The sequence below is a fragment of the Labrus bergylta genome, chromosome 23, assembly GCF_963930695.1.
Source record: "Labrus bergylta chromosome 23, fLabBer1.1, whole genome shotgun sequence".
NCBI lineage: Eukaryota > Metazoa > Chordata > Actinopteri > Labriformes > Labridae > Labrus > Labrus bergylta.
The window spans coordinates 6,083,832-6,111,821 of NC_089217.1; the positions used below are offsets into that span (position 1 = coordinate 6,083,832).

General features: G+C 42.3%; 1 protein-coding gene across 4 annotated transcripts in view; it reads right to left on the bottom strand.

Moving 5' to 3' along the window:
- Positions 1–648: 648 nt before the first annotated feature.
- The window catches only part of anks1b (ankyrin repeat and sterile alpha motif domain containing 1B), a 192,489-nt gene continuing 165,147 nt past the window's right edge, over positions 649–27,990 (bottom strand). The window contains exons 20-29 of one of the 4 annotated variants that reach the window (XM_065951463.1): positions 21,387–21,494; positions 19,874–20,077; positions 17,562–17,687; positions 13,282–13,353; positions 10,838–10,921; positions 9,374–9,511; positions 9,119–9,286; positions 5,850–5,972; positions 3,128–3,219; positions 649–1,969 (exon numbers count right to left, since the gene is read on the bottom strand). In XM_065951463.1, the coding sequence (XP_065807535.1) occupies positions 1,921–1,969; positions 3,128–3,219; positions 5,850–5,972; positions 9,119–9,286; positions 9,374–9,511; positions 10,838–10,921; positions 13,282–13,353; positions 17,562–17,687; positions 19,874–20,077; positions 21,387–21,494 (1,164 nt within the window). In that variant the 3' untranslated portion in view covers positions 649–1,920. Of the gene's footprint in view, positions 1,970–3,127; positions 3,220–5,849; positions 5,973–9,118; positions 9,287–9,373; positions 9,512–10,837; positions 10,925–13,281; positions 13,354–17,561; positions 17,688–19,873; positions 20,078–21,386; positions 21,495–27,990 lie in introns of all 4 variants that reach the window. The other 3 variants (XM_065951462.1, XM_065951465.1, XM_065951464.1) reach the window with 3 other exon arrangements.

Sequence of the window (27,990 nt, forward strand, 5' to 3'; positions counted from 1 at the left end):
GGTTAAATAATTTTCATGTCTCTGTCTCACTGTTAAGGTGCGATCCAGGTGCTGGAGGATGAGCTCAGGAGTCACTGCCCATCGAGGTCTACTTCTACATCCAACACGAGGTGTGGGACATTTCTCAGTACCTTAAAGACGCCTGTTTGTGTATCATTAGTTTCAATGTTAGACGACTTGAATCACAATTATTCATTTTCAAAGCCTGACGCAAGACTGTATCAAATTACCTATTTTATTTAGCAAGGTTGCCCCAAGATATGCATACAAAACATTTTTAAAAACCTTCTGATACGTGTAAACATAACTTTAAAACATTCTACTGATATTTGTGTAAAACAAGCACTCAGACGGGGATAAAGCGGACAGAAGGGCGGCGGTAAATGATAAACTGGCAGGAGTAAAGATTCCTCTCAGGTTTCAGACAGATGTACTCTCCTACCTTGACTCATGACTCTCCTTTATTGCACCCAGCTTTTATACTCAATAAGGAATAAGCATCAACATATTAGATCATCTGACTGAACGTCTGACACTCTGTTAAATCATTTCATCATCATTCCCTTTAAGAACAAAGATAAACATTCGATGTAGTGCTTGTGAGCAATGACAGACAACTCATGACAAACGTATCCCCCGGATAAATAATGGTTTTACAAGTCATAGTTTATTCCATGTGCTTTACAAGGATATAAATAATGGCCAAAATTACAAAAATCAGTGTGCTGGAAGCCCAAGCCTATGTACATAAGTTGGTCAGCAGTGATGTCACTAAATAATCCGTTTCAGTCTTTCAGTCTCCACCCAAAATACAATCTCTACAACCTACCACTTCTTTCACCTCCAACCTTTATTTTGGTACCTTGTTTCCAGTGCCATGTACTGCAATCCTTTATTCTTTTCTCTTTTACATTACATCTATGAACAATGAGTTGGCAAAATATCTATGTACATTTATAATTGGATAATGTCTCATCCAAATAATACAGTAATACTGCGTTTAAAATAGTACATCTGCTAGATAAGAGTAGAGCCCCATGAGAAATGATGGAGGGTTTGACCTGACGAGAGTTAGCGAGCCACCTTCAACATTCTCTCCGTGTATATGATCATCTAGGTTTAGATTTTATTTTTTTTTAAAGGATGACCATCATTCTCAAGCCCAAGGTTTTTTTTATCTCATCATATCATAGAAAAATAATGTAACATTAAGACAACAGTAGACAAGAATTGCACAAGAATAATCATAATCATCATGGTAATATAATACTCTCATATTAAACATTAAAATGTCGGGCAATACCAATAGAATACTTTTTTTAAACGCCAGATGCAGTTTTGTTCACATAGGTTCATCATCCGTCCTGATAAACACGCCTGTGGCATCTCGAGGGTGTTGCAAGCTGTCCAATCACATTAAAACGCTTGTGCATATATCTCTGGATTATTTTCTGACTTTAAAGAAAAAGAAAAAAAAGGAGCCGGCCAGAAGTCCTCAAGCCCATGCCCATTCCAACACTGACACATGCCCAGCGGTGCCTTTGCGAGCCCAATAGTCGCCCTGATACCGAACTCAGTCTCTATAGAGACCCTGTGCCCACCCAAATGTTCACAGGTCACGCCTCCCAGTCGGGCACATTGAACGGATCCTGTTGTAGCTGAAGAAAGTTGATGCTGCTTTCAAACAAGTGTACATTCAGACCGGACTGTTGTCGGTCAATAAGCAGTCCTGTTAGTGTGTGTGTGTGTGTGTGTGATTAACTGTGTCAAGCATCATGTGGATGAACGTTATAATTCTGTAGTCAACCTTAAACACTGTGGAATGGCGTCCATGTTTGTAGTCCTTTGCAAAGTGAGCAAGAGGGTCCTTTGTAGTCCATTTTGCATTGTATGTGTGACAAGGTCCGTGTTTAGGGCTGGCTACATTCTTTGCATTCCACAGTAATAGACATGAGCGTCCGGCATTGCCCTGCAAATGAGATGACATCACTTATCCAGAGAGCCCTCACACCCCGCCTCTCCACCGGCCCCCCCCTGCTCAGCAAATCCAAAAATGGCCACCATGCGTCTCACAAGCCACATGCTAAACCTTTTACACACAAGATTTGTTACCCTTAAGTAAAATAAGGTTAACGGCCAGGGGGGAAAAAAAATCCACGTGGATAAAACAATTCTGAACATTTACACACAAATGTGCTGAAGAAGGTGCTATAAAGAAAGGAAAACACCGACTTCTTCCTGTGTTAAAGGTCAAGTTTAAAGTTGTTTGTCAAAAAAATTCACAAGTTTGTAAGTATATTCAAAAAAATAATCTGATAGAAAGAATCAAAAAGTTGAAATACATTCTAGTAGCCTGCTGGATGAACCAGTGTATGTCAAAGTTAGCCTGTGCTACATCGCTTCTCCTCTAAGTCAGCTCTCCTGTTTGGTTAAAAAAAAGTCTATTTAGTCTGAACTTCCCTCCAGTTGTCATGTGTTGACAACCGCCCTCCTCATTGTCAGCTCCCACACGGGGCTCATCAGACAGCTAGAACACTGTCACAGCGCTTAGCAGTACTCTGGTTAAAAATTTCATTCAAATTGTCAGGGAGAGTTTTACAAAGGGGCTGAAATGCGGTGAAAAGCGAGGGATGGAGGCAGTCAGAGGAGATAAAGAGAGGGAAGCCTAACGAATGCACCCAACAGCAAGAAGAGAAAGAAACAAGAAGCAGAGCAGCCGCCTGGCTGTCCGCTGACTGACCGACGAAGAGTTGGAAAAACCTAGCTGACCATTTCCCCTACAGGTGGAGACAGAAGTGCACCACAGCCCCGGGTTTAAAGATCATGCGCCAGCCCTGCAGGCAGGAGAAGGGCCCGGGCCAAAGAGGGGGGGGAGCCAAAATAAAGAAAAGAGACAAGGAGGAAGTAGAGACAGCGCAGTGCCAAACGTCATCATGCAGTGGACAGGCTCGGCTAACAGGGCGGGGCGGGATGTTTTGTTTATTTTTCAGCCGGTGAGGTGACGCGGCGGCGTGCGTCACTCGTGCCCAACTCCGGGGCGGGGCCCCAGTACAGGGCAACCTCTGAAAGGCACACACACACAGGAGTGGACAAGGCGGGTGTATGTTAGAAAATAGTGGTCTCGTACTTGGTGTTGACTCCTCTCTTGGCCTCCTGACCCGGCTCCACAATCCATGGCACGTTGGCATGGCCCTTTTGGTCCATGGACGGCTGCTCCATCTGAATGGGAAGAAGACGGAGTGGGCAGTAAGAAAAGGAACACTTTTTTTTTTTTTTTTTTTTTTTTTTGTAATCACCTGAGTATTCTCAATTCTGAGAAAAATCCACAATCATTTATTGACGTGTTTTTGAAAAAAAATGGTGCGATGTCTTCACTTCAACAGCTGCTTCTGGTAAAAATCCACACTTTGCACTCTCTGCAGGGGAATTTTTCTAATACAAGTTCATGCTCAATGTTAGTAAGACAATGAGTGCGGCAGAGTATGACAGTAGAATGAATGAGATGGAGGGAAAGCTATTTACTATGTATTATAATAAACCATAACTCAGATGTGTGAAGGAGATGAGCTACTACAGATTGCAGATGAGAAAGCAGAACAGAGAACATGGACAGAAACTCAGTGACATAAAAAATAATGTCTTATAGTTTACTATTTTCAGAATGCTAAATCCTACCAGAACTGTAAAACTCTCGTGTGTTTTCTCTACATTCCCGTTGTCAAAGCTATTGACTCTTGTCTCATGTGCCATCATCATCAAAGCTGAGAAACTATCCAAACAAGCTGCATTGCTTTCAAAAATAACTCGGCGACAACCAATCAAGTAGCTTTGGTTTTGTTGCTGAGGGCGGTTTTACCTCCTTTCTATTGGTTCATTTTCAGATGACTTGGGGGGGAGGGGGAACTACAGTGACGGCTGCATTTTTAATGGTAGAATACTCATTTCTTCCCTTCACATTCCCTCTAAGCTTATATATATATATATATGTATATATAACAAGCATAAAATACAACTGAAATGATGTTTCAACTTTAATAAAAGATAAATGTTCCCTCTGAAGTAAAAAGAGTTAATCTCCACAGTACAGTAAAAGAGTAATGCCGCTCTTATCTTCTCTCAACACATGACCACAGCTACAATACAGAAACTAACTCTGTTATGAATCCAGTTCTCCATCCTCTCCCGCTCACACAGCCATGGCAAGACCTTATAATCTTGTTATAAGGTTACGGGATTAGGAACAAACGCATTTCCCATCTCACAGCGGCTCCGGCCATCATGCTCAGTGAAGAACTTGTTCAGAGCGTCACCTCCTTCTGAAACTCATCAGACACAAATAAAGCCGCTGAAGAAAAACCTTAAAACAACACTAACAACAACAGTAGTTCTTCGTGTTCTCCAAACGAGAGGGACAAGAGGAAAATGCGTAAAGCTTGAAGGACCCTCGATGTGTGATGGGGCTCTGCAAACCTTCAAAGGAAAGCAACGTCAGGTACCAAAGCAGATGTGAATCATGCTGTATGTAATGGAAGTCTATTGCACTAAGCATATTTGAATTTTTTTTTTTTTGGCACAGATTGTAAACTCTGGAAGTGTAGGCTTCTTTTGATGACCCTTTAAATATTCAATAGCTCATGTGCTAGATGAAGATGTGGATGGGGATGGGAGGGAAACCATGTCAGAGGGAAAATAACTGTGTAAAAACTAATTCCAAGTGTTCTTCCATTCATTGATTTTCTTCTGCTTATCCTCGGCTTTGATTAATTGGCAGCCAGCGTTAGCAAGTTAGTCCAGACATCCCCGTCCCCAGCACCATTATCTACCTCCTATAGGAGCAGCCCCAACGACAAAAGGCCACAGACAGTGTCAGGGTTTCTTTTACCTTTCAGCTCACTCCCTCAGTAAGGTACAACATACTCTACCTGCATTATGCAACTCTTTGCCAGTCAAACTCAAGCTAAAAGTTGATTCTCAAACCCAGAAGTGCTGACTCATCCCTAGCACCCCTTCTTAATTTGCCAACCACCCAAGTACTGCGTGTGCCGGAAGTCACAGTTTGAAGAAGTGATTCAATTTCGACGCCCTAACCCCCACCAACAAAAAAAGAAACTGTAATATGTGACATTAATGGCATCGACAAACATCTGCCATTAGATTTTATCTTGCTGCAACACCAACAGCACTTTGGTTTAGTGACTTGAGGACCAAGTGGCTGATGGTAAAGACCCTGGTGCTTAATATTCCATCAGGACCCTCACTGGTTTGCAGGTCCCCAAGCACTTTCTTGCACTTCAGTGTAAAACTGAGGAAGCCCTCCAATCCTCAACTGATCTCCAATTAGTGTTCGGTCTACAGCTTTCTAAGGTCAGGATTAGTTTTCATTAATCTTTCTTTAATATTTAGGCTCTCAAGATCACTGGCTCCACCACTGGTCTAAGGACGTCACTTTTACCCAAAGTTGATTCAGTGTAGTCTGGCACACTAAAAAAACTAAAGGAAGAGAATGGTAGCACGTGTCTCTGTTAGCAGTTACGAAATGAACTGGGTTGGTTTTTTATGACTAGCTGAAGTGTCACATCTGTTCTTTACGATGTTACGATTCACTTAGCAGACGCTTTTATCCAAAGCGACGTACATCAGAGAGTAAGTACAACACTAATGTTTGGTTGATGACATGGATGTAGAGGTGGTAAGTGAATGTCAGACATACAGTCACTGCAAACACACGACGGCAACGGGATGTTGAGCAGGTTAAATAAAAGACAGGATAAGAATGGAAGCACTTACAAATGGCGCTTTCTTCTTGACTAAAAGAAAATTATGTGGGAAAAAGGAAAAGCAGGGAGGACCTGTGACTGAGCTTTGTGAGGAAGATGGAAGAGTCGAGGGGGAGGAAGAGGAGGGTGGAGAGGAGGCCGGTGAGGGGTGTAAATGTGGCCCAGTGACCAGCGGCTGGCGGGGGGCATGATGACCTACAGGGGCAGAGGTCATACACAGGTCAAAGAAGGCCTGGTCAGCAACACTCACACCAACAAAAAAAAAAACAAGACAGCAGCAGCAAGGCGAAACCACTGCAACGACAGAGTAGCTGCATGGCAACAGGGATAGGCAACACCACTCCAAAACCAAAGCCAGAACCATAGCAACAACAAGGCAGCAGAATGATTGCCCTGGCAACAGCCCGGGACAGCGGCATTACTGCAGAACATCAGAACAGCAAGAATAGGCAACGCTACACCACATTTATATTACATAGCAGCTCCTGCATGGCAAAAGCATTCCCAGCAAGATAAAAATGGTTACGACAACCGTGCAAAATCCTTAAGACTAGCTCGTATCCAAATTTTCTAAGTGAGTAAAAAGTCATGACAAATTCTGCTAATGAGGTGAGATAACTTTTATTAAGGTCAGGGCTCCTTGACCGCACAAATTAATGAACCAGCTGCTTGTCGACAAGCTGTTATCACTTCACTGGAAGTCTTTTTCACTCCCTTGTAGGAACACAAGGTCTTAACAGTACATGATACATAGCTATGGACATGTAGCTACAAAGCTACATTTTTCAAGTTATGGTGACTAGCCGATGCTGATTGCAGACAAGACACACACATCACACACCTTCGTGCTAATGACGGCAGGTTAAGGGGAAGTTTGTTAGAGGTGTTGGAGCAGTTGTGCTCACATAGCCACGCACACAGCATAAGAAATGACAATGGCAGGTTGAAAACAGACGCGAGTGGGCAGTGAAACAAAGCAACAGTTTTTTTTTTTAAAAGCACAGGGGCTTGAGAGGTGCTGCAGGATGGAGATTATGGCTTGCAGGTGGCAGGAATATTAAGTGAATCCTGCAGCATCTTTGCCCTGCTGCACATCACAAGCCATTAACTCCACACACACAAACACACCGACACACACACACGCAACACGGTTGAAAAAGGCAATTAATGGTTAATGTAATGGTTGCCAAGTCAGCAGATAGCATGTTCACATATCTCTGTAGGCACGGGACCGCGCACATACTGCATGTGCTCTTTAAAAAAACCATATATTTTCTTTCCTTACTGTCTCACATCTCGCTCTAACTTTAGAAAGTGAGGCCATTCCTCTGGAGCCGCCGGTTCTCCTCCATCACCAGCTCTTTCTTCAATGACTCACGGTATGTAAATGTAACTTTCATGTGATCCGAGCACACTGATATAGCCCCTACAGTAACTCTATACTGGATGCTTCTGACACGTGTGTTGCAGTACCAGCTGATGCGTGGCCGTGGAGGAGGGAAATGTGTGCAGAATGGGTTAGCGTGACTATTTTAAAGCTGCGTCGGGGTTAATGGGAGGTTGACGGGTTTACGGGCAGACTTTCTGACGCTGTGTTTGCAGGAGGCATGACGCAAGGCCCCAGACTTTGCATATAGACGTAGGAATCATGATGGCATGTGGGACGTTACTATCTAGGCTAGGACTGTATGTCAGTGTCAATACCTTGTTGGACGCGTAATCGTAATCTGACGACTTTTTAAAGGGCTCAGAAGCTTGTTTGTAGTGTGAGAAATCGGGATCCTGTTGGTGGGGCCGTGTCTTGTCTCTGTGCTTATTCTGTTTCACTGATCGCTGTTAGGGGGCAGTAACAATCAAAGCGTGGAAAATTGTGAACAAAGATACTGCAGAAGAAGAAGCTCTTGTTAAAACAATAGTAAACAGGGCCCGATTGTAATAATGATGACAACAAACACATTGATTTCAATGTAGTACGCTGCTTCATCCTCTCATCACCTGAGATTAAATCAAAGAAGTGAATTTATCGCTAACTCTGCTAATGAACTAACAGCACTGAGCCTTTTAACTAAATACTCAATGCACCCGCTCAGGCACATCAGAGTTACCCGCACACTTCAACACTTTCATGGACTGAAATGTCAATACATTTATTCTGCATGCACCACTGCTAAATGTAGGAGTGTTCAGCATGGGGATTCTTTATCTTCTCTCACACACGCACACACACATACACTCTCACATGCACACACACATGCACACAGAGTGGGGCGAGCGAGCAAACCTCCCCTGAGCCCAATGCAAACAGGCCTCATCAATCAGCCTGGTGTGTGTGTAAGAGACTGCAGGGACAACAAGACTGAATGGACGCTTAACAGATCAAATATCCAACCAACACCTCTGCCACCCTGTCACACTCTCTAAATACAAACATCCCACCATAATCCAAGTGAACCAAACTCAAACTGGAAAAAAAAAAAAATGACGTTACAGATCGAGGATGGGAGAGCGGGACGAGTCAGAGCGGAGTGAATATGGGACAGAGTTAATGTGATGTTGGTTCAGTGTGATTTGAAGCTGATTCGGAACAGCTACTAGTGGTGCAACGGATCACAAAACTCACAGTCCGGATCAGAACGGTTATCAGATTGGCCACACAGTCTAAGTAGTCTAAGTTTACGGCTACAGAATAGAGCAGGCTCATAAGTTACTACTCTGATTGGTGTAGCCATCAGCTCATATCTGCATGTAGAACACATGTAAAATGAAACAAAGAAAAGTCACAGCAGTGTTTGAAACAAAGTGACCATGCAGAATGAAATATCAACGCTTTATGTCCTGTTCCTGCATGAACACTTAGTGTGCACAACGTTGGTAGTTAATCTCCATAGCGCCTGCATGCACTACTGAAACTGTGCCTCCTTTTCACTCTGAAAAGAGATTCAGCAGCAGTACATTTACACCATGTTGATGTTGATTTTCCATTTCACCGCGGATTAGTGTGTCCCAATCAGGTGGTGGATGATCCAAACAGATCAAGTGTGATCCGTTTCACCACTAACAGCTTCATTTCAGATCACGAGTTGAAAGGTGCTACGACTAGTCAAAGTGAGAATCCATCTTAAAAAACACAATTCTTTATAAGAAAACAAGGGAATGATCATTTAAATCTTCAGGTTATTACAAAAAAGTGTCAATAAGATGTAAAGAATTGAGTTTATAAACGTTATCACAGATTAAAAAAGGAACTTTGCATTTTCCAAAACTGGTGTCTCTGTTGTGATTTCAGTTTGAGATGGATTTTCCCTCTAACAGCGGTTCGCCTGTGTGGCAGTGATGCTTACAGATTTACGGATGTTGACTCGAGGTTTGGGGACGGGTTTGCTGGGCTTGCTGTCAAAGCTCTCCGGCAGCGTGGACGATCCGTGACCGCTCTTCCTGGCCTGCAGGGCCAGCTGGTAAGCAACCTCGAAGGCCTGGCCCAGCGTCAGGATGATCTCATACGCCAGGTTCTGATTTGAGAATAAAAGACAAATGGTTGTTAGAAAACATTGTTATAAATATAAGTTCTAGTAACATACAGCTGTATCTGTTCTTACCACATCAAAAGCAGTGAAGACGTGGCAGTAGTGGTGACTGGACTTGAGGTCTTTGGTGATGTAGGCAAACGTAGACAGATCCTCTGGATCCTGAGCCGCACACGAGATGTTACGGATCTCATGTTCTGCTATTATGTTCTGCAGAAGGAGAAAAGGAAAAGGGAAGAAAAAACGAAAAAACAGGCGGAGAGATAAAGAGATGCAGAGAGAGAGAGAGAGAGAGATTGTTGATTATCCCCAGCGAGCCATTTCATGGAAAAACAAATGTGATTTATTATTTATCTCATTTCATACATATCCCAAAGCCATAATCACTGCAGCACTTTTTCGGTTTGAGAGTTTTGTGGAGGCACTGAGTTGGAATCTGTCCTCTGGTAATGTCACTGCAGAGCACTCAGACTTTGTGTTTTGTTAATGAAAGCACGTCTCAGTGCTGTGATTCGTAAAAGAGGAGAAAGTGTTTCAGAGACGGCTGCTGTTAGGGGAGCACCATTGCTCATACTGGACTGTTTTATCTTTGTGTTCGATTCCTTCATAAGAAATCAGCTAATCGATTGTTAATGTGTTGATGTTTAGCATACTGTAGCAGGTATATAAGCCACAGGAGGATCTGATGACTTGAAGCTGTTGGACATACTGAGAAATGTCTCTGAGTGGGCAGAGGGACAATGCAAGATGAGTTAGGATTACCTGGTGGACTAATTAGAGTCACTAACAACACATTTTATCACCTATTTGTGTCATGTAATAATGCCCAGCCAAGAGGAGGGAAATAATGAACTACTTACTAACATAACAAAGTGTATGTAAAGGTAGAGTGGACACTCCAGTACTTCTAATAAAAATAAAACATTCATATTTTCTTACTGTGACATGTTTTTTTCTACCCAAAGGTTTCACGTTCCAATGTTTTACACGTCGGATTGGGAGTCACTACCTGATAGGAATAATTGACACCTTGGTGCGAAATTGTGAACCTGCTAACATCTCCATCAAAAGTGTTTTCACATGTGGCACAGATCAGACTCTCAAACTGGTTACAAATCCACTCGTAAAAAAACACTTCTTTCTGTCCAAATAGAGACACACTGGTCCTGGCCTTCACTCATCTCTCACTCTGGACCAGTGCTGATCAACTGTGAAATAATGTGTTTTAGAAAACTGAATCCTGGAGTCTGCGTTTCTCCTTCAGCCTTATGAATATTCTATTAAACTGAGTAGGCTCTTATTGATTTTCTCAACATCAGCTCAATCTATTCCATACGGATTATCGCCTCTCTTTGTGTTTGCCCTCTTTTACGCCGCATCGATTTTTACACAGTACAGTTTGAAACCAGTCTGCAGCAGAGGCAAACATCAGCACTGCTATGCTGTCCATTTCTGACACCTCTGAATGTCACTCGTGTTCAAAGGCTGACCTTTGATGTGTTATTTACAGCAGGAAGCGGGAGCTGTGAGTGTTACCTTATTCGTGGCGTCTATGAACTTCACTCCCTTGTAGGACACAGAGAGCACGATGGTCGGCACTTTCTTCATCTGTTCTGTCGACTTCTTGGCGCGCACAAAAAAGCAAAAAGGAGAGAGAGAGAGAGAGGCAGCGATGACTTTTAAGGTGGGAAATAGTGCACACTGTTGTTAAAGAAATTAAGAAGAAAAATCAATCTGTAGCGGTAACAATCTTTAACATCCCACAGTAGAGAAACTGAAATTAGTCACAGATGAATGAAGTTCAGCTGGGTACTAAGGTTTTCAAAATGTTGTCTACTTTTCATACATTTAGATAGTTTCTATTATTTTAATCTACAATAGAATAAAAAAAAACTGAAGCTCTAAAAACCTTCAGAGCTTCACTCATATTTTTATCATCTTTATATCAAAAGCTGCTGCAGGAAAAGAGAGAGAGAGAGAGAGAAAGAGAGAGAGAGTGGGGGAATGTAATGCTGGAAAGGAGCCACAGGTCTGATTCAAACCCTGGCCGCCCGCTTGGAGGACAATTGCCTCCGTACTTGGGATGGAAGCACTGACCACTAGTCCACTGGGCCAGAGGATTTAATATAGTTTGATTTTCATACATATTGTGTTGAAAAATTGAAGGTTTCCTCTTAGAATAATTGTTTTGCTGTTTAATCTCATTTAGTCTCTTATTTGTATTGAGTTCATAATGTCTGTATTTGTATCGCATCAATGTTTCTGTATTTTCTTTTGCAAATTAGCCAACGCTAGAAACCTTAATGCATGGCATCTACTTTGTGCTTAACATATGAAGCAATGTTTACTGCATGTGTTCCTGTTTAAATAAACGAATAATAATTTTAAAAAAAAGTTAAATATCTCTGCTGAATTGTATACTATTATAATTTAAACACAACTTAGTCCATGTCAGGGAGCTTGTGTTGGGGTGTGAAAGCGAAGAAAAGTTCAATTAGCTACTCAAAACAATATTGATGACTTCTTCCTCGATCACAAAGGTCGATTTTACTCATCTCCAAAGGCTCAAGTGTTCTCTCCTGGATACATTACTACACCTGATCATATGAGGTGCTGGAAATCCAATAAGTCTTTCAGCTTGTAAGCCACGTCAGACCCTCCTCCTTCCTTTTAATTACATATCGGCACCTTAACGCGTCTCAATAACCTATATATAAAGTCATTATGCAGAGATGTGCTGAGAAGATCCGTGTGATTTACACCCAAACTGGCGTCACTCCCTGAGCTATCATCCTACCTGCCAGAGATTCAATATATTCAGTAAGATAGAAATGAGATGAGTCCCTTCCCTGCTTTCTTTTTGATCACTTTCTATCTTTAATCACCTGTCATCCAAACATCTCGGAGTCCGTATTTCTATCTCTCTCCATCCCCCATGTCTCTCTCTCATGTTGAATTGTGGAATCTATTCGCTGCTTTCCTTTCACTATCACTTCCTTGTCTTTGTTCCCTTTCCTTCCTCCCTGGTTGCCGCGTGTTGCTTGCTGCAGCTCGGCCTTGTCAGGATCAGGTAGTGGAGAAAAGCTGACAAAAGCAGCGCTGATACACAGCTAGAGGCGGTGCAGATGGGATTTAAGTATCCACATCTACCTCCACGGTGGATGCGATGGAGGGACAGATGAAAGGAGGGAATGCTGGGGAAGAGGGGCGAGCGAGCAAAGGAAGAAGACGCGGTTATAAAAGTCAGATTGATATGATGCGCGATATAATTACGACCTTGGTGTGCCCCAAAGGTGTCTCATACTGAGAAAGGAGAGAAAGGAAAGATGCATTCTAATATAAAAAACATAAATACAGAGAGAGAGAGAGAGAGAGAGAGAGAGAGGGAAAGATGGAGGAGGGGAGAGGAACAGAAGCTTTGCTCATGAATATTAAAATGTATCTTCACACTGCAGCAGCTCGGGATGAGAGTGAGAGATGTGAACCGAGGGCTAGAAACGAGCAGAGACAGTGTTACTGTAAAATATGTAGAGTGAGTGAGCAGGAAGAAAAGATGTGAGAGAGCAGGAGACGGGATAAAAACGGAGAAGAAGGAAAAAGAGAGAGAGAGAGAGAGAGCATCAGAACGACACAAAGTGAAAGGGATAGATAATAAGCTGTTGGCGGTAAAAGGCGGGTCATGAGCTATCAAGCCACACAGGCAAGGATATTAAAAAAATGAATCCCTCACTACACCAAATCCACCGTCATGATACTCGAAGTTTGTTTAAGTGTGAGTGGGAGGCATCACGCTGAGACTGTGTCCCAGATTTAAGGCTCCACTCAGGTTTTGTGGTGAAAACATTTATATAATGTTGCCACACGTTACAGCCACGTGCGGTCGTGTTCTTTTTAAGTGTCCTCGCTGTGTTCTCAGCGCGAAACGTGAATAAATCAGTCAAAAGCAGAAGTGAAGAGAAGTGTGAGGCTTTTTTCTTTACCCTCATTTTGGCACAGGCGTCTTGTGTGGACTCTGTTCCTCTCAGCTCCTTCACAAGCATGGAGCCCAGGTACTGTGAAAAGAAACACAGACAGTATGCTCTGATGAATAAACAAGTGACTGTCTGTTCATGGCTGCCTATGAAGCGTTCTAACCATGAGAGCCTCGTCATGTCTAGTAAGAGCTGGTGGGTCGCTCTTTACGTGAACTTGCCGGTACAGCCAAATACTGTTCTTGTGCACCTTGAACCAGAAGCAAAGTCTCACATTTGGGAAGCTAGAACCAGGAAATTTTGAATATTTTTGCAAGATAAATACCGAAAATGCAAAAAAAACTTTAATTCCATTTGAATTTGTTTTCAGATTAAGATTCATTCTCAGGTCTGAAACCTTCCAGAAGATGATGTGACTCACTCTGATTCAGTTCTACCAATAAACCCTGAAAAGAAATGACTGAGTGGAGCTGCAGTGACGGTCCTCCTCTGATTGTGAGGACGACGGAACAATCAGAGCAGACCTCTCAAAAGGAAGCTCAAAGATACTGGAAATGACACGGAGGATGACATCAGTGTTTGCATCACTTCGCTCAGGTCATGGCTGCTGACAGCTGCCTTCATGCAATCAGCTTGTAGCCGTGGTGATCCTGCTTAACCCCTTCATTATGGAGACATACTCAGAGCTACACTGGCAAATGACAAATAAGCAATGTAACAGCATTGTTACCCAGCATATGATGCTGTCTGTATTCCCATTAACACAACCTGCTTCAGCAGTAAGAAAAGGACTTCACAGCCCATTTTATAGCAAAGTAAGGATGGTCCTGTACATTGGTATTGGTCGTTATCGGACATAAACCTGTAAATGTGACATGCACCGATGTCAGTCTACTGTGTGTAATGCTGGTAGCTAGTTTACCTAACTCCTGATTCAGAGGAGAGGATTTGATTGGTCAGTAGAAGTCCCCTGTTGGACTTTTTTTTATATCTTTGAATGTGAAAGAAAATGTCGGCAGTGTGGGAGTGTTACACCATCTCTCTGGGAAAGATCAGCGACGAGCAGTTTGTAAGACATGATAATCACGTCGCTCATTTGGAAAAACAGACAAAGAAGTGATGATAAAAACATCACAATCTGCTATTGGTTAATTGGTTTATTTTTAACATCTGTATCTGGTATTAGCCCTGATTTTCACAATCAGTGCGTCTTATTTAAAATAACACGTCCAGTTTACACAGTGTAACGTGGTCAGGTCTTAATATCCAAGCGGCGCAGCCTCGACTTCGACAGAGAGCTCGCCCCATGATGATGTGGGTGGCATGAGGTGGGAGTCTACACAGGAAGTGAAAAATAAAAATGAGCCTACCTTAAAAAAAAGAAGTCGATGTCTTCTGAAACTGCATTTTGAATTTTTTATTTATTTACCTTTTATGTACCTATTAATTTAATTTCTAATGCCATGTTTTCCTACGTGACACATGAGAACTGATATGTTTAGTAATGCCATTTTAACATCCAGCCATACCCACACACATGTTGATTAAATGCACGCAGACACAGAGCAGTGATTACATCCACCTGGAGGGACATTAACACCAGAGTGCGGCTGCTTCTCCTCTCTGGATGAGACTTTGAGGTCAGACATTCTGCACACGTACCGATCTGATTTAATAAAGAAGCCACTAATGGTGACAGTGTTTTACGGGGACGATATTTATGTGGACATTAGAGCACTTAATGGGTGTGACTTTCACCACCTTACATCACCTCCCTGCTTATTTAAGAGGCCTTAGTTCTCATAGTGAGGAGGGCTTTTAGTGAATCAGAACACTTATATTTACAGCTTTTTTCCCTCCCCGTCAGACTCGACGATAAATGACTCCGGAGTCTGAGACCACAGTGCTGAATATCTACCTCTCAGATGAGATCTTACTTTGGATTTTTGGAGCTAAAGCATCATTTTGGGGCAAATAGCTCTGCGTGATGGCACTGCCTGTGACTCAGTCATATTTTCAATTTGTGTGTCTGGTCCTTGTCAGATCAGAAGGAGGTCATCTGGGCATGTTAATACTCTATCTTGATCCTCGCTAACAATCTTGAATCGTTGTTATGGCAGGGTGTCTGGCAGTTCTCCTAGAAATTGCATTACAGCTGCACTCAAGGCCAGCTGCAACTTCACGAGTCTGTTATTAGGTCTTAGATTAAATTGAAGACGTCTGTAATACAGCAGGGACTAACTTTCTACAGCTATGTTAGCAGCTCTGTGAGGCTTCACTCCAGCATGGTGCCGCTTTTAATAGCATGCTAACATCAGTACGAGGCAACAGTCACAGTGGAGACGATGCCAAATGTTGATGTTTTACCATTATCTTAGATTAGTGTGCCAGCTCGCTAACACGCTAATATGCATGCTGACATTATAATATGTACTATATATGAAAGTTAAATCAAGGCTGATCATAGCAAAGTTGTCAGTCATTAACTAAAGTCTTAGACAGATGGTAATTTGAATAAAAGGAAAGAAATGTGATGACTAGGCGTTTTCAGGGGGCGTTCATGTTTGGAAAAAAATCAGGTAAGAAAACAAATTCAGCAAATACGAGCGATTAAATACTTCATATGTGCAACTGATCTAATATTTATTGAAGATAGACTTGAAAACTGTGACTCTTTTTCTAAAACACTGTTGTTTTTAATATTATGACAGAGCGAGAGGAGTAAAGTAAACTAAAGTTCAGTATCAGAGCTCCCTGATATTTCTATATTTGATGTATCCACAGAAGCTTTGATGTTAATATCAAACACACACAGAGTCAGTGTTTAGAGAACATGAGTTGTTCCTGATGTAGAGTGAAGTAATGCTATTAAAACGTCTGCAGGCCTTTCCTTGTTATGGATTTGTAATAAGTTGAGATAACACATTTTTAGCTCTGCTCAAAGCTGACCCAGTAAAGTTTAGATGTCATGGGTTTGTGCTGAAAGAGGAGCAGGGCTTTTTGTTTATTTGGAGCCCGAGATGAAAATGAGAGCACTGCTGCATCCTTTTGGCTTGTTACTGTCCTCCTTTTTCTCTATTAACACAATAGGCTCCTCTCTCTCTCTCTCTCTCTCCTCTCTCATCACTGTCTTATCCATCTCCTTTATTCTTTTTTCACTCTCTCCGTCTGCCTCCAGCTTGACAATATTCATCCTGAGTGCTCTGCGTCTCCCTCTGTTGTGGCTCCCGCTCATTTATCTCACTTTCTGAGCTTTCTGGAGCCGGCTGTCCTGGGACGGCGGGCATTAGAGATGTTGTCATAAATGGCTCCATGAAAGCACCTCTATATTTTCCCCTGATGGCCCTCCCTGCTGTGTGTTCCCCTCTATGCGACTGTGTAGTCGAACATCTGTCAGAAGCCTAATGCGTCACATTTTTTACTCTCAAACTTCTGAGGTGAGAAAAAACGAAAGAGTAAAGATTTTCTTTTCGACATATCTTTTGGATCTCTTCCTCGCTGCCTTTTTCTCATCTTCTCCTTGCAGTTCATTCAGATTTGATTTCAGCATCACACTGAATTCGGTCTCTCTCTCTAACATCTCTATCCTGCACTCCTCCTGCTCCCTCGTACCGAAACCATCCAGCTCACATGAAAGAAATATTACATTCCCCCTCTTTGTCTATAAGAGCCAGCGGAGTTTCAAATTGCTTTTCTGCACTGTTTTACCTGCTCCGAGAAGGTAATCATTCCAGTCTGGAAGCTGAGCTTATAACCCATCAGAGGTGCAAGGTATCCGTGGTAACTTGGATATATAACTCCCTTTATATAACTGCCGCATGTCTAAATTTACCAAAGTGCTGAGAACATCTGAGTGCAGCTCTGACTGAGACTGAGTGTGGTATAGAGTCTGTGATCTTTGATATTCTTCCTTAAAGAATCTATTGATAAATCAAGTATTTGACGAGCCAATCAGCAGTCGATCAGACAACTGTTCTGAGAACTAAAAAAGTAAAGTTTCTTTACGCAATGGAAGCAAACATTTTTTTAGGTTCTGGCTTCTCAAATGTGAATGTTTGTTTCTCACCTTTGTCCCTTATGACAGGAGCAGAACCATTTCTTTGGTTTGGGACATTTCATTTGAAGCAACATGTAATTTAATCACCTTTACTTTCAAGAAATAAAATAAAATAAATGAATAAATATATAAAATTATCTGCAGATTGGAAAACTCCTCATTAGTTGTAGGCTGACGACCTGTGCTTGCACTAAGACACAGAGAGTATTAAGATGAAGGGATTCAGACTCACGTAGGCCTCGTAGTCACAGGACTGAAAGATAAGCTTCTCCGGGTGATGCTGCCAGTACTGCACCGGGGTGGACGAGGTGGCCTCGTTGGGTGGACGCAACGTGATGGGCTCGCACCACTCGCCTGCCTGAAACGACAAAACCAATCACACATCAGGACCCCGATAGGCTCACACCAGATTACAAGATGCTGCATGACAGGAGAGCTTGTGCTGTGAATCCCATGTTGACAAGTTGTTGGCTCGACAAATGTGTAAGTTCAGAACGAGGCAGCTTTTCCTGACGGAACACGAACACGGCCTTCAAAGTGATCACGCTTCAGAGAACATCGCAGGAGGAAAATTAAACATTAAACGTGAATTATGCTCCGCTTCTGAACGTTCCCACTCTCCCACTCTCTCTCAGACTCACCGCTTTGTCACCCCTGGATCTCTCCCCTCTCCCCCCTAAAGGAAATACCTCAATCTCACCTGCACGCTTCTAAAATGTCTTGAAATAACAATTAAGTCTCTTTTAATGGTCCTCCATCCTTTGCTAAATAAAACCAAATGAATTCCTGAGTAAGGAGGTATGCACACATCCTGTAGCCGTGTGTTTATGTGTCTCTCTGGTATCTGCTTGCTCTCGTGTGTAATCCTTGTGAGAAGGTTGGCGAGGCACTGTGGAGGTGAGATCTTCTGATAACATGCAGAGATGTTTGATAAACAGCCGGGGATAAGCCTTCGGAAAAACAAGCATCGGCCAAATCTACATTCAAACAGCGTAACCTTATTACAAACGTACAACCTACAGATTCAGCCGGAAATCTTCAGTTGCATTAACTTTTAGAATGAATCACCACGAGGAGAAGAATGTGCAGAAATAGCTCTGAACTGCTGCTCTTTTTCATGATTAGATTTTTAAAAAAAAGAGGGAGAACAGAAGGTGAGGGGGAAACATTCATGTAGCTACATTTAGAGAATAAGGGTAATTAAATTCAGCTTTTCTGTAATAGTTTATCAGTTTATTCTGGAGATGCTGACTCATCGTTACACCGCAGAGGACTGCTTCTAAAAATGGGATTCACACTGATGCACACACACTTAAGTTTCAGCTGGGTAACCCAAAGTGTGGTAATCTGTACCCATAAACTCTGTGATTCACAAAAAAAAAGGGACTCTAATCAGAGCGAATCAAAACACAGCTGCTGCTCTCCGACGTGCGCACACACATTGAAGTGAGTGTGTCTGAGTCATTGAGCGTTGCTGATTGGTAATCATAAAGCTCTAATTTTAGGTTTGGAGAAGTGTAATTGATGCTGGAAAGTTGATACGCTTATCATAAAAAAGTACAACATGTTTACTCAGAACAATCTTTAGTTGTAAGAGGTTAACTACTGGAGCCTTCTATCTTTTTCTTAAAGCTGTATATACATTAAGTCTGATTGCTGTCTGCATAGCTTTTCTTTTTACAGCACAAAGTTTCAGACATAGATCTCATGTTTACTGACGGCTGCTGGTGTCAGATGGTCGGCCTGCTGCAGTTTATTAATGGTGAATTTCCAACAAATAAACAGGCTGATAAAACACTTTGGCTTACATCCTGTACTTATTAGGGGCCAACGTTTTATTACTGGAACGCTTCATTGATGATCAGTATTTGCCTTATCAGGAATGCAATAAAGCCTGACAGCTTATTAGTTTATATTCTAATGAGTAAAAACACAGAATAAAATTGGAAATATCAATTAAACCCATGTTTTATCTTTCTTTATTATTCGATTTCAAGGACAACTACCCAACTAGATTCTTGTTGTCTACTGTCCCATATAGATTGAGACTTCAAACTAATTCTTTCTGACTTCTTCACCTTGTTGCCCAATAGCATTCTCAGGATGTAAGTCTTAAAAAAGCTGCACAAATATGGAGTTTCATTCTTGGAAAATTCCTCAGTATTTCCCCCCCAAACAACCATGCCACAGGACAGAATGAAGCATTTGTTGGGGGGACTAATTTCTGCAGCGGATGAATACACGTTTGTCTCTCTTTTGAGTGTTCGCAGCAGGACTGTAAATGTGGGCATTGCATGAAATAAACTACGGTGTTAAAGAGAACAGCTCCATGTTGTTTTCATTTAATTATTTTAACAATAAAAGAGATTAAACTCAAAAGCTGTCTGTGGAGAATTATAGATATAAAGAATGGTAATATAAATATACTTGTTCATCCAGCCAACAACATCTCTGTCTCTAACCATTCACAGCACTCTCCTGTCCATCCCCCCCCCCGTCTCCCTCTCTCCTCCATTCATCCTCCAACCTGTCCTCCGTCCTCACCATGCTGACTTGGGCCATCTGTCGCTCCAGCTTGGATCGCGGCACGTCGTCAAAGTAGTTGTCATTGCTGCGCTGCCTGCGCCGGGCGTCCGCCTGCATGATGAGGTGCTGCACGTCCAGAGATCCGCCCGGGACCCCCGCCGTGTACGCCGCCTGGCCCACTGAAGGGCTGAGCTGGGGAGGAGTGTGGTTCCCTACGGGCTCCTGGGGACAGATGGGGGGGGGGGATGGGAGGAAGAGAGAAAAGGTTCATTCATCATTTCATAATATGCTGTGTCACTGCCGCTAGTAGCAGAAGTAGGACAGTCACTGTGCGCTGTCACATTTCATTTCTCAGCCACAGTGTGAACATTCTGCTGAGTGCCGGTATCTTAAAAAGTGCTTTGTAAAATCGGGGACACAGACACCGTCCTCTCACGAGGTGGTCTCAGCAGGTCCACCAGAGTTACTTTAACGCTGCGCTGAAGCTCACTGTCACTTGAAGTGAAAGCATCGCCCGAATCCTTAAAGTGGAAAAAGATGTTCATTTAAGAGGTTTTCCAAGCCAAGCGGAGACTTCAACTCCCACAAGAACGAGTCCTTTTCCTTAAGTTTTAATGGTGTAAAAGTCTTACACCCTAGAAGGTCAGATAGTTCTCCTGAGAGGTTATCCACTTTGACTTGATTACATGTGAGACCAGTCTCATTTCTTCCAGGACTTTTCCATTTATATTCAGCTCCTTTAGGCTGTAGAAGCTTCATGATGAGCCATGTTCAGCTCATTCATTACTCTGAATACTTCCACAGTTTAACTGAGTAAACACAGCCCTCCGCTCACACACAGGAAGAAAACACCGCTGAAGAACATCCACTAAGCTTGTATTAAACTATGCAGCACCATATTGCTTTGTTTTTTTCATTACAACAAGCCAGTGGCAACTCTTGATTTAGTTTGGAAACAATAAGCAGAGTTACTAAGCATTTGATTGTTCTAGCCTTCAAATGCGACGATCTGCACCTTTTTCTAATCTTGTATTCTTTATCATTGGTTTAATTGACTTTTTCTTCTTCTTTTTTTTAAACTTGATCCATCACTGCTCATCTCAAAGGGACATGTTGAAACGCTGTGGATGGTTTGGGCTGCACATTTGTACAGAAAAGAGAAGAATTATCGTATCGACACAGAAGCAGAAGGCCTCACTTTGCAAAGAGCAAGAGAGGATAATAAGGACCATTAGAGCGTAACCTGAAGGGAGAGAGGGGGAAAACCAGTTTCTTGTGATTAGTATCCAAGACGGGCCAGGAGGGAGGAAACCGCAGTGGGTCGGCCATTTTGTGCCTGCCTGCCTGCCTGAGAGACTTGGGGGAATCTGAAGCTCCCTCAGAAACACTCAGCCATCTGGGAAGGAAGGAGTGCCGTTTTTTCTGACTAATGAACCCTTAATTAATTGAATCTTCGTTGGTTTAGATATCATCAGGGGTGTTCATGGTTCACATCACATGGTATCTGCAGCGCTCACTGAGACTCACTCACCCGTAGGGAGATGGCCCGAGGAGGTTTCTGTGGGGTGTCTTCGTGTAGCCGGTCCCCCAATGAGGCGAGGATCCGTTTTCTGTGTCCGATGAGACTGATCTTCAGCACCTGAATGAACACAAAGATATTTGATGTTAAACATAACTATGCTGCATTGTTTGTGGATGTTGTGCAACAAAAATCATGAAATAAGGACAGAAAATTCATTATTCATCAATTTTAATAGTTAATATTCGAAAAATCTTTCTGGGAAATGTGGATTTTTCCTATAATCTTTGAGTGTTTGACCTCTGGCCAATTTAAGTGAATTTATTTTCAGGTCATTTTTTCAAAACTTATTTGTGATTGATCAAAAATATAAAAATCCACCAGTAAAATCTTACAGGTCGCAGCTCCACATGACGAGCTGAATGAGTGAAGCTGGCTCTGTCTTGAGCTCTCTGCAGATATTCAGTGCAGGAGAAAATCTGAGACTGAGCTTCCAAAAACACGATGACTCTTAATTTTATTTGCATAATTTAAAAACAGCTTCTCGAGAGCGTGAGAGTTCAAAAGCTTTCAGACTGAATAATAACAGGATCGCATCATCATCTGCAGCAACAAAACAAAACGACATACAGGTAAATGAAAATCATCATGAGCATCATTAGTCTCATATGGAGGATAATGCGTAACCCTGCAGAGCTCTCAGCGAAGAACCTGAGAGTGCATAATGACATAAACGCTTCTAACTCATTCATACATCATGCTAATAATATAACATAACTGACGTGGCTCAGACAATCAGGCTCTCGATGGTGCAGATTATAAAGAGTGCACAGTTTCTTTATATAAAATAAAATAGAAGGTTTAACTGACTTTCTTATTCCTCCAGATAATTGGGATATTTTGTCCTCCATGTGATCACCTTTTGGTTGTCTCTCTTTTGATAGATAAAGAGTCCTAAACCTTACCAGTTCAGGTTAGTGGCTAACATTAATACGTTGTAATTAAACTGATCAAAAGGATGAATATTTATAGTCAACTCCTGTCTCATAACTGTCCAAACACTTGAAACAAATCAGAGGAATAATTTCAGATTTTGTAAAATAGACTTATTTGTCTAGAGGTTGGTTTAAACCTGAAGTTGGTCTTGATTTTAACTAGCGTAGCATACAGTATGTATCAGTAGCAGGGGAAATCAGCTAGCCTGGCTTTATCCAAAGGTTATAATTAAACCTAACTCCATTTATTTGCTGAATTCAGCTGAAATTAAAGTTGAACTTTGGAGACGGTTGTGTTAGCCCCCCAATTCCCAGTCTTTCTGCCAACAAGGCTAATCACACATGGACTCTTGCTCCAAACTTGGCAACTATTATATCAAGACAGCTAATGAGCGCATTTCTCAAACCGCGGAGATTTTGCTTTAAACGAGCTCTGGGATGAATATCCCACAGAGATTAAAGACCCCACATCCCAACACCAGCCCGTGTTGTTGAAGGGTGTTCAGCTGCTTTCTTTTGGGCGTCGTTATTATCTGAGAGCTGAGACAGTCATGAAATGCAACATTATCAGATTGTGTCTGATTCGTAATAGTCTATTGATATCCCCCAGGCGCTCATTACACCAGCACAAACAGAGACAGAACACTCATACACACTCAGACTCTAGTCAAAGTGTTCATTCTTCTCTGGTCACCAGGCGTCCGCTGACTGTGCCAGTTACTGCGTCTTCTAAAGAGACAAGCTGGAACATGGCAGCCTTCTGCAGAGACGTTGTTTACACTGTTATCACCTTCTGGCACCCCATACCTCAGTAGTCAACAAACTGCTGCCTGCTTTTATGGGGCGGTCTCTGGAGGGCGACCAGCTAAGGTATGTGTAAGTGTGAGAGAATCTACAGGGCTAAAGGTGGTAATTAAGCCTCAAGACGAGGCTGTGCTGCCAGTCTAATGACTCTCCCAACAGCCTGGCTTTAAGTCAGGGCTTCCAACACACACACACACACACACACACACACACACACACACACACACACACTGACAAACACACTTCATCATCTCCTGCACCAATTTCTGACCCACACCTACTGGAGGAACATTAAAAAAAAAACAGACAAGCAACAACAACAACAACAGTGGTGCAGGAGGCTCATACTTTAGTTCAGTGTGTGTGCATAATCCTAAACACACAAACAGAACATTCAGAAATCCATCCCATCCATAATGTATAGTGTATATATGCAAATTGCATGCAAACAACTGATATATAATGTATCAGGCTGGCCCAGAAATGCAAAACACATCTATTGTTGTTTTCTTATCAATTTCATTGCATGTCTTGAAGTAAACTAGGAAACAAGGACTACTTGAATAGTGAGCAGCTACTAATGAGTTAAATCCCTCATTGTAGAAACAATGTATTTTAATTGTTAAAATTAGAGCGATCAAAGGGAGACAGAGGGCAGAGCCGGGACTGGAGGGTAGTGGAACTAATTGCTGTATTATGGCCGCCCCGTCCTCCCTCCATCAACTCTTACTTCATCTTTTTCTCCTCTCTGGCTCTCACAGCTCACTTTCTCTATTCCTCTGACAATGTCAGTGATCGTACTCCACCATCTCTGCCTCCCACTGTATCAGTCTGACTCTCTGCGCCGGAGACGACATGGGCCCCGCTGAATTTGCTGCATTAAGATCATGTGATTAAAAACAAGTGAATATCATGAAGTGAGAGGACGAAACAAATGTTTTCACAGTCCACTTGTCAAAAGGAAATTACACTTGATTCAAGGACGTGCTTACAATAAAGACACTAGATAGCAGACGGGCGTCATAACTACGTGCTGGGTCTCATTCTCAGGCTTTTCACTTTACAATGGCCTGTTTTTGGTGCATGTTTCAAAAGACAGTTTGACATATTTATGTTGAAAATATCCTGTTAATGAATTTATAATAAAAATCATTTTCAACCAATATTCAACTGTACTATTGAAAAGGAACTTTAATTCTTTAAACATTCAACTAGATTCAAAAAACTTTTCACCCTACTGAAGTTTTTTTTAAACCTGATTTAAGAAAACCAAAAAAACTATACACTACTCAAAATGACCTGAATCAGACTTTTTTTTGTTTATGTAGTAGAGCTCATGAAATATTCATCGTCATGCCTCCGTGCTTTTTTTTCTCTGTCTGTCTCCTGAGGGGCGATAGCGTGACACCAGCAGTCCTCATGCTGCTGTTTCATCACATATGCACGCACACACACACACACACACACACACACACACACACACACACACACACACACACACCCACACCCACACCCACACCCACAGTGCAAAAGGAGCCTCACATGGTGTGTATCTGTGTGTAGCTGTGTGTTACTCTGCCGCCCTTATGCAACAGCATCTACTTCAACTACAGTAGAAGCCTCAACCTCAGCTTGAAGTTCAACTGTCACCATGGCAACACAGAGCCGCAGCAGCAGTCACCCACACACGTACTCTCATCCGAAAGAAATAATGAAATAAAGAGCACATGCACGTGGATGTGTACTCTCTCACACACACACACACATACAGAGACACACAAGCAGCTGTTTGGGAGCCTGGGAGAAAGATTATATTGTTATCCCTGAATGGATGAGACTTTGAATACCGCCCGACTATTATTGTTAAAAAATACTCTCGCTGTGTGTGTGATGCTTGACTGCAGTGTCGCCCCATTTGCATTTAAATGATCTTCCTAGTCGCTGTATGTGCTGACAGGAGAAGTGTGGCGCTACACCAGCACACACCCCACTTCCTAACACACTAACACACTCGTGAACTGTGTTCAAATCCACTCAGAACGCTCCTGACATGACATGATCCCTCTCTCTCTTTGCTGTGTCACAGTGATGCCAAAGAGCAGCGAGAGCACCCAATGAGGGTTACTCACCCTCTAGTCTTGATTTGATTATCAGTATAAAGTGATTTAGGGGATTGTTTGCCTCGAGTATCTGGCTGGGAGGCTGTGTTTGTGTCTTCTGTGTGCCTCTGTGTGTGCCGATCAACGCTCTAATCCTGTTAAAAGTCCCGTTAGCCCGGATTGGAAAGCTTTGATTAACGGATTAGCCACCAGACAAACGGTATCAGAGCTTTGCTCTCACACAGCCATCTCTTCTTTTCTGTCACTATGACAAGAGTTGATCAAATAGTTTGAATCCCTAACATTGAAATATTTTTGCATGTGCATGAAAACTTTTCCAATGATCAAGTTTTTTTACCAAAGCAACAAGTTATAAAACATGCAAAAGCCACATCTGTACAGTATAATTGAATTATTTCTAAAGCAAAAGCAGTGAGAATCCCATATTTCCAACATGCGGAATCAAAACCTTCAAGGAAATCACAAGAGCACACTGACCTCTTTAAACACAAAACACAGGATAATGGACGGCAGCTGTGACGAAATGACATATTTTAGCGAAGCCCCCGGTGCAACAATGAGGGGTAAGTGGTCAGCGTCAGTGATTGTGGACATTAACAACGACCTCTCTCATTGAGGACGCTGGAGACAAAAAGCCTTTTCTGTGTTTCCTACTGGAGGGGAGGATGGAAGCTGGTCGGCTCACTGGAGCAGAAAAAACCCAGCGAGGGACCCAACAGTCCAGTCACTGTCTGTGCTCAAGCTAGCACATAGTTTTAATGATGGTGGGGGGGATTCTCTGCTCCTGTTTAATCTACATCGACTGGCCTAAATGTCTCTTTCTTCACCCTCTCTTTCACCTTCTCTCTCTCTCTATCCATAGTCTTATTCCCTTGACCTCAAGTTACCTCAGATCTTCCATCCTAGTCTCCTCATTCCGACGCCACTTATCCTACTTGCTATTTTCAGAAGATAGAGGGCGAAGGTAAAAGAGGAATTCCTGTAAGAGAGAATTAAAAACCTAGAAAGTGTCTGAAGAAGCTGTACACAGTAGACCTTCTTCTCCTCAGCCTTAGTAACTGTAATGCGATTGGTCCACCTTTGTTGGTCACATTTTGTATAGCTACCCTCTCCAGGCTGAAGTCAATATGACCAATCACCTCTCCCCTGCAGACTATGAGGTCGTGACCTCTCCGGTATGAACAGATCCCCGAAGCCCCTCAGGCGGCGTCTGCTAATGGTTCGATTGGGCTCCAACCCTTTGAAGAATACCGCATTGATTTTTCCAGATCCAAGAATCACTGGAGTAAGGTTACTTAAATTGCCCGGGTCAGAATGCATTACAGATAGATTGAATGGTAATATTGATCAGCAAAGAGTCCATGTCTGGCTCGGTTATATCTCAGAGGTTGATTACAGGGCTTTGTCTAAGGACATCGATGTTATGTCCTCTGGAATATTGTTGAGAATTTGGACTTTTAAGGCACATTCTGATCTGATAGACTAGCACTTTTTTTTAGCAATGAGGAAAATTGTAAAAAGTTAAGTGCAGGATTTAAGATACGGACAGTAACCACCATTAAAAATTACAAATCACAATGTCTTTTTGGACGTCTGGGAATATTCAACTATAGTTTTAATAACTCAAGAATGAGTTGCTGGTAAAGGAAAGCACATGTTCAGCTCTGTACGTGCAAATCGTTACAGGATTACAGATCTGGAAATTTGACCTTTACTTCCCCAACCCCCCAAAAAAAATAACAATAAGAACATTGATACCAGTCTTGTGTCTTTATGTACAGAAGCCAGTTAGCTTAGCTTAGCATAAATAATAAAAATGGATTCAAACAGCTGGCAAACACACGCCATCAGTTGTGTTTAAATTGTACCAGCTGAAGACGTAAATTCACCGTCTAATGTGAGTTTAAGGCTTGACTCTTCTTTATCTGGAAGCAGTTCCCAGGCAACCAGTGAATACTTCAATAGAAATGTTCCTTGAAATGTTACATAATGATTTGGGCTGTTAGTATTTTTAGAACGGTGGTTTTAAGAGTGTGATAATTGGTCATTTTAATTAGACCTATGCATGAAATGTGAATAAACATAAGCTGATATTCATGCCTGACCTGTGGCTCTAAATCAATCAGGAAGAGAAGACTGCATTGATGCAAAGTGGATAATGTGCAGAGCTCAGTGAGAGTGGAAATATAGACAGTCTCAGCAACAAAGCCCGGCTCTTTCTTCACTCTGATTATTGACGTTTTGTGAACACTGAATACTTTATCACAGCCGGACACCTTCCTCTCACTCCGTCTTCAAGGCTCCTTCCCCTCAGCTAATGTGTGTGTTGTTGAGAGACGGAGCTTTTTCGCCTGGAATGATGAGAATCGATTTGCCTGGAGTCTCAATAGATTACACACACACACACACACACACACACACACACACACACACACACACCCAATAATGCGCCAAAAGTCAAGCAACTGTGTGGTCATCTGGGTTCATGACAGTTAGGTCCAGATTCAGCTTCATCTATTTGCTCCAAATTGGATCATAGACGGTTGAATGCACACACACACACACACACACACACACACACACACACACACACACACAGACACAGACTGTAAATATATATAACATACATTGCAGGGGGGGGAATCACTGGGAAACCAGAGGCCACTGGTTACCTAGCAACCACCGAGCGGAGGGGAG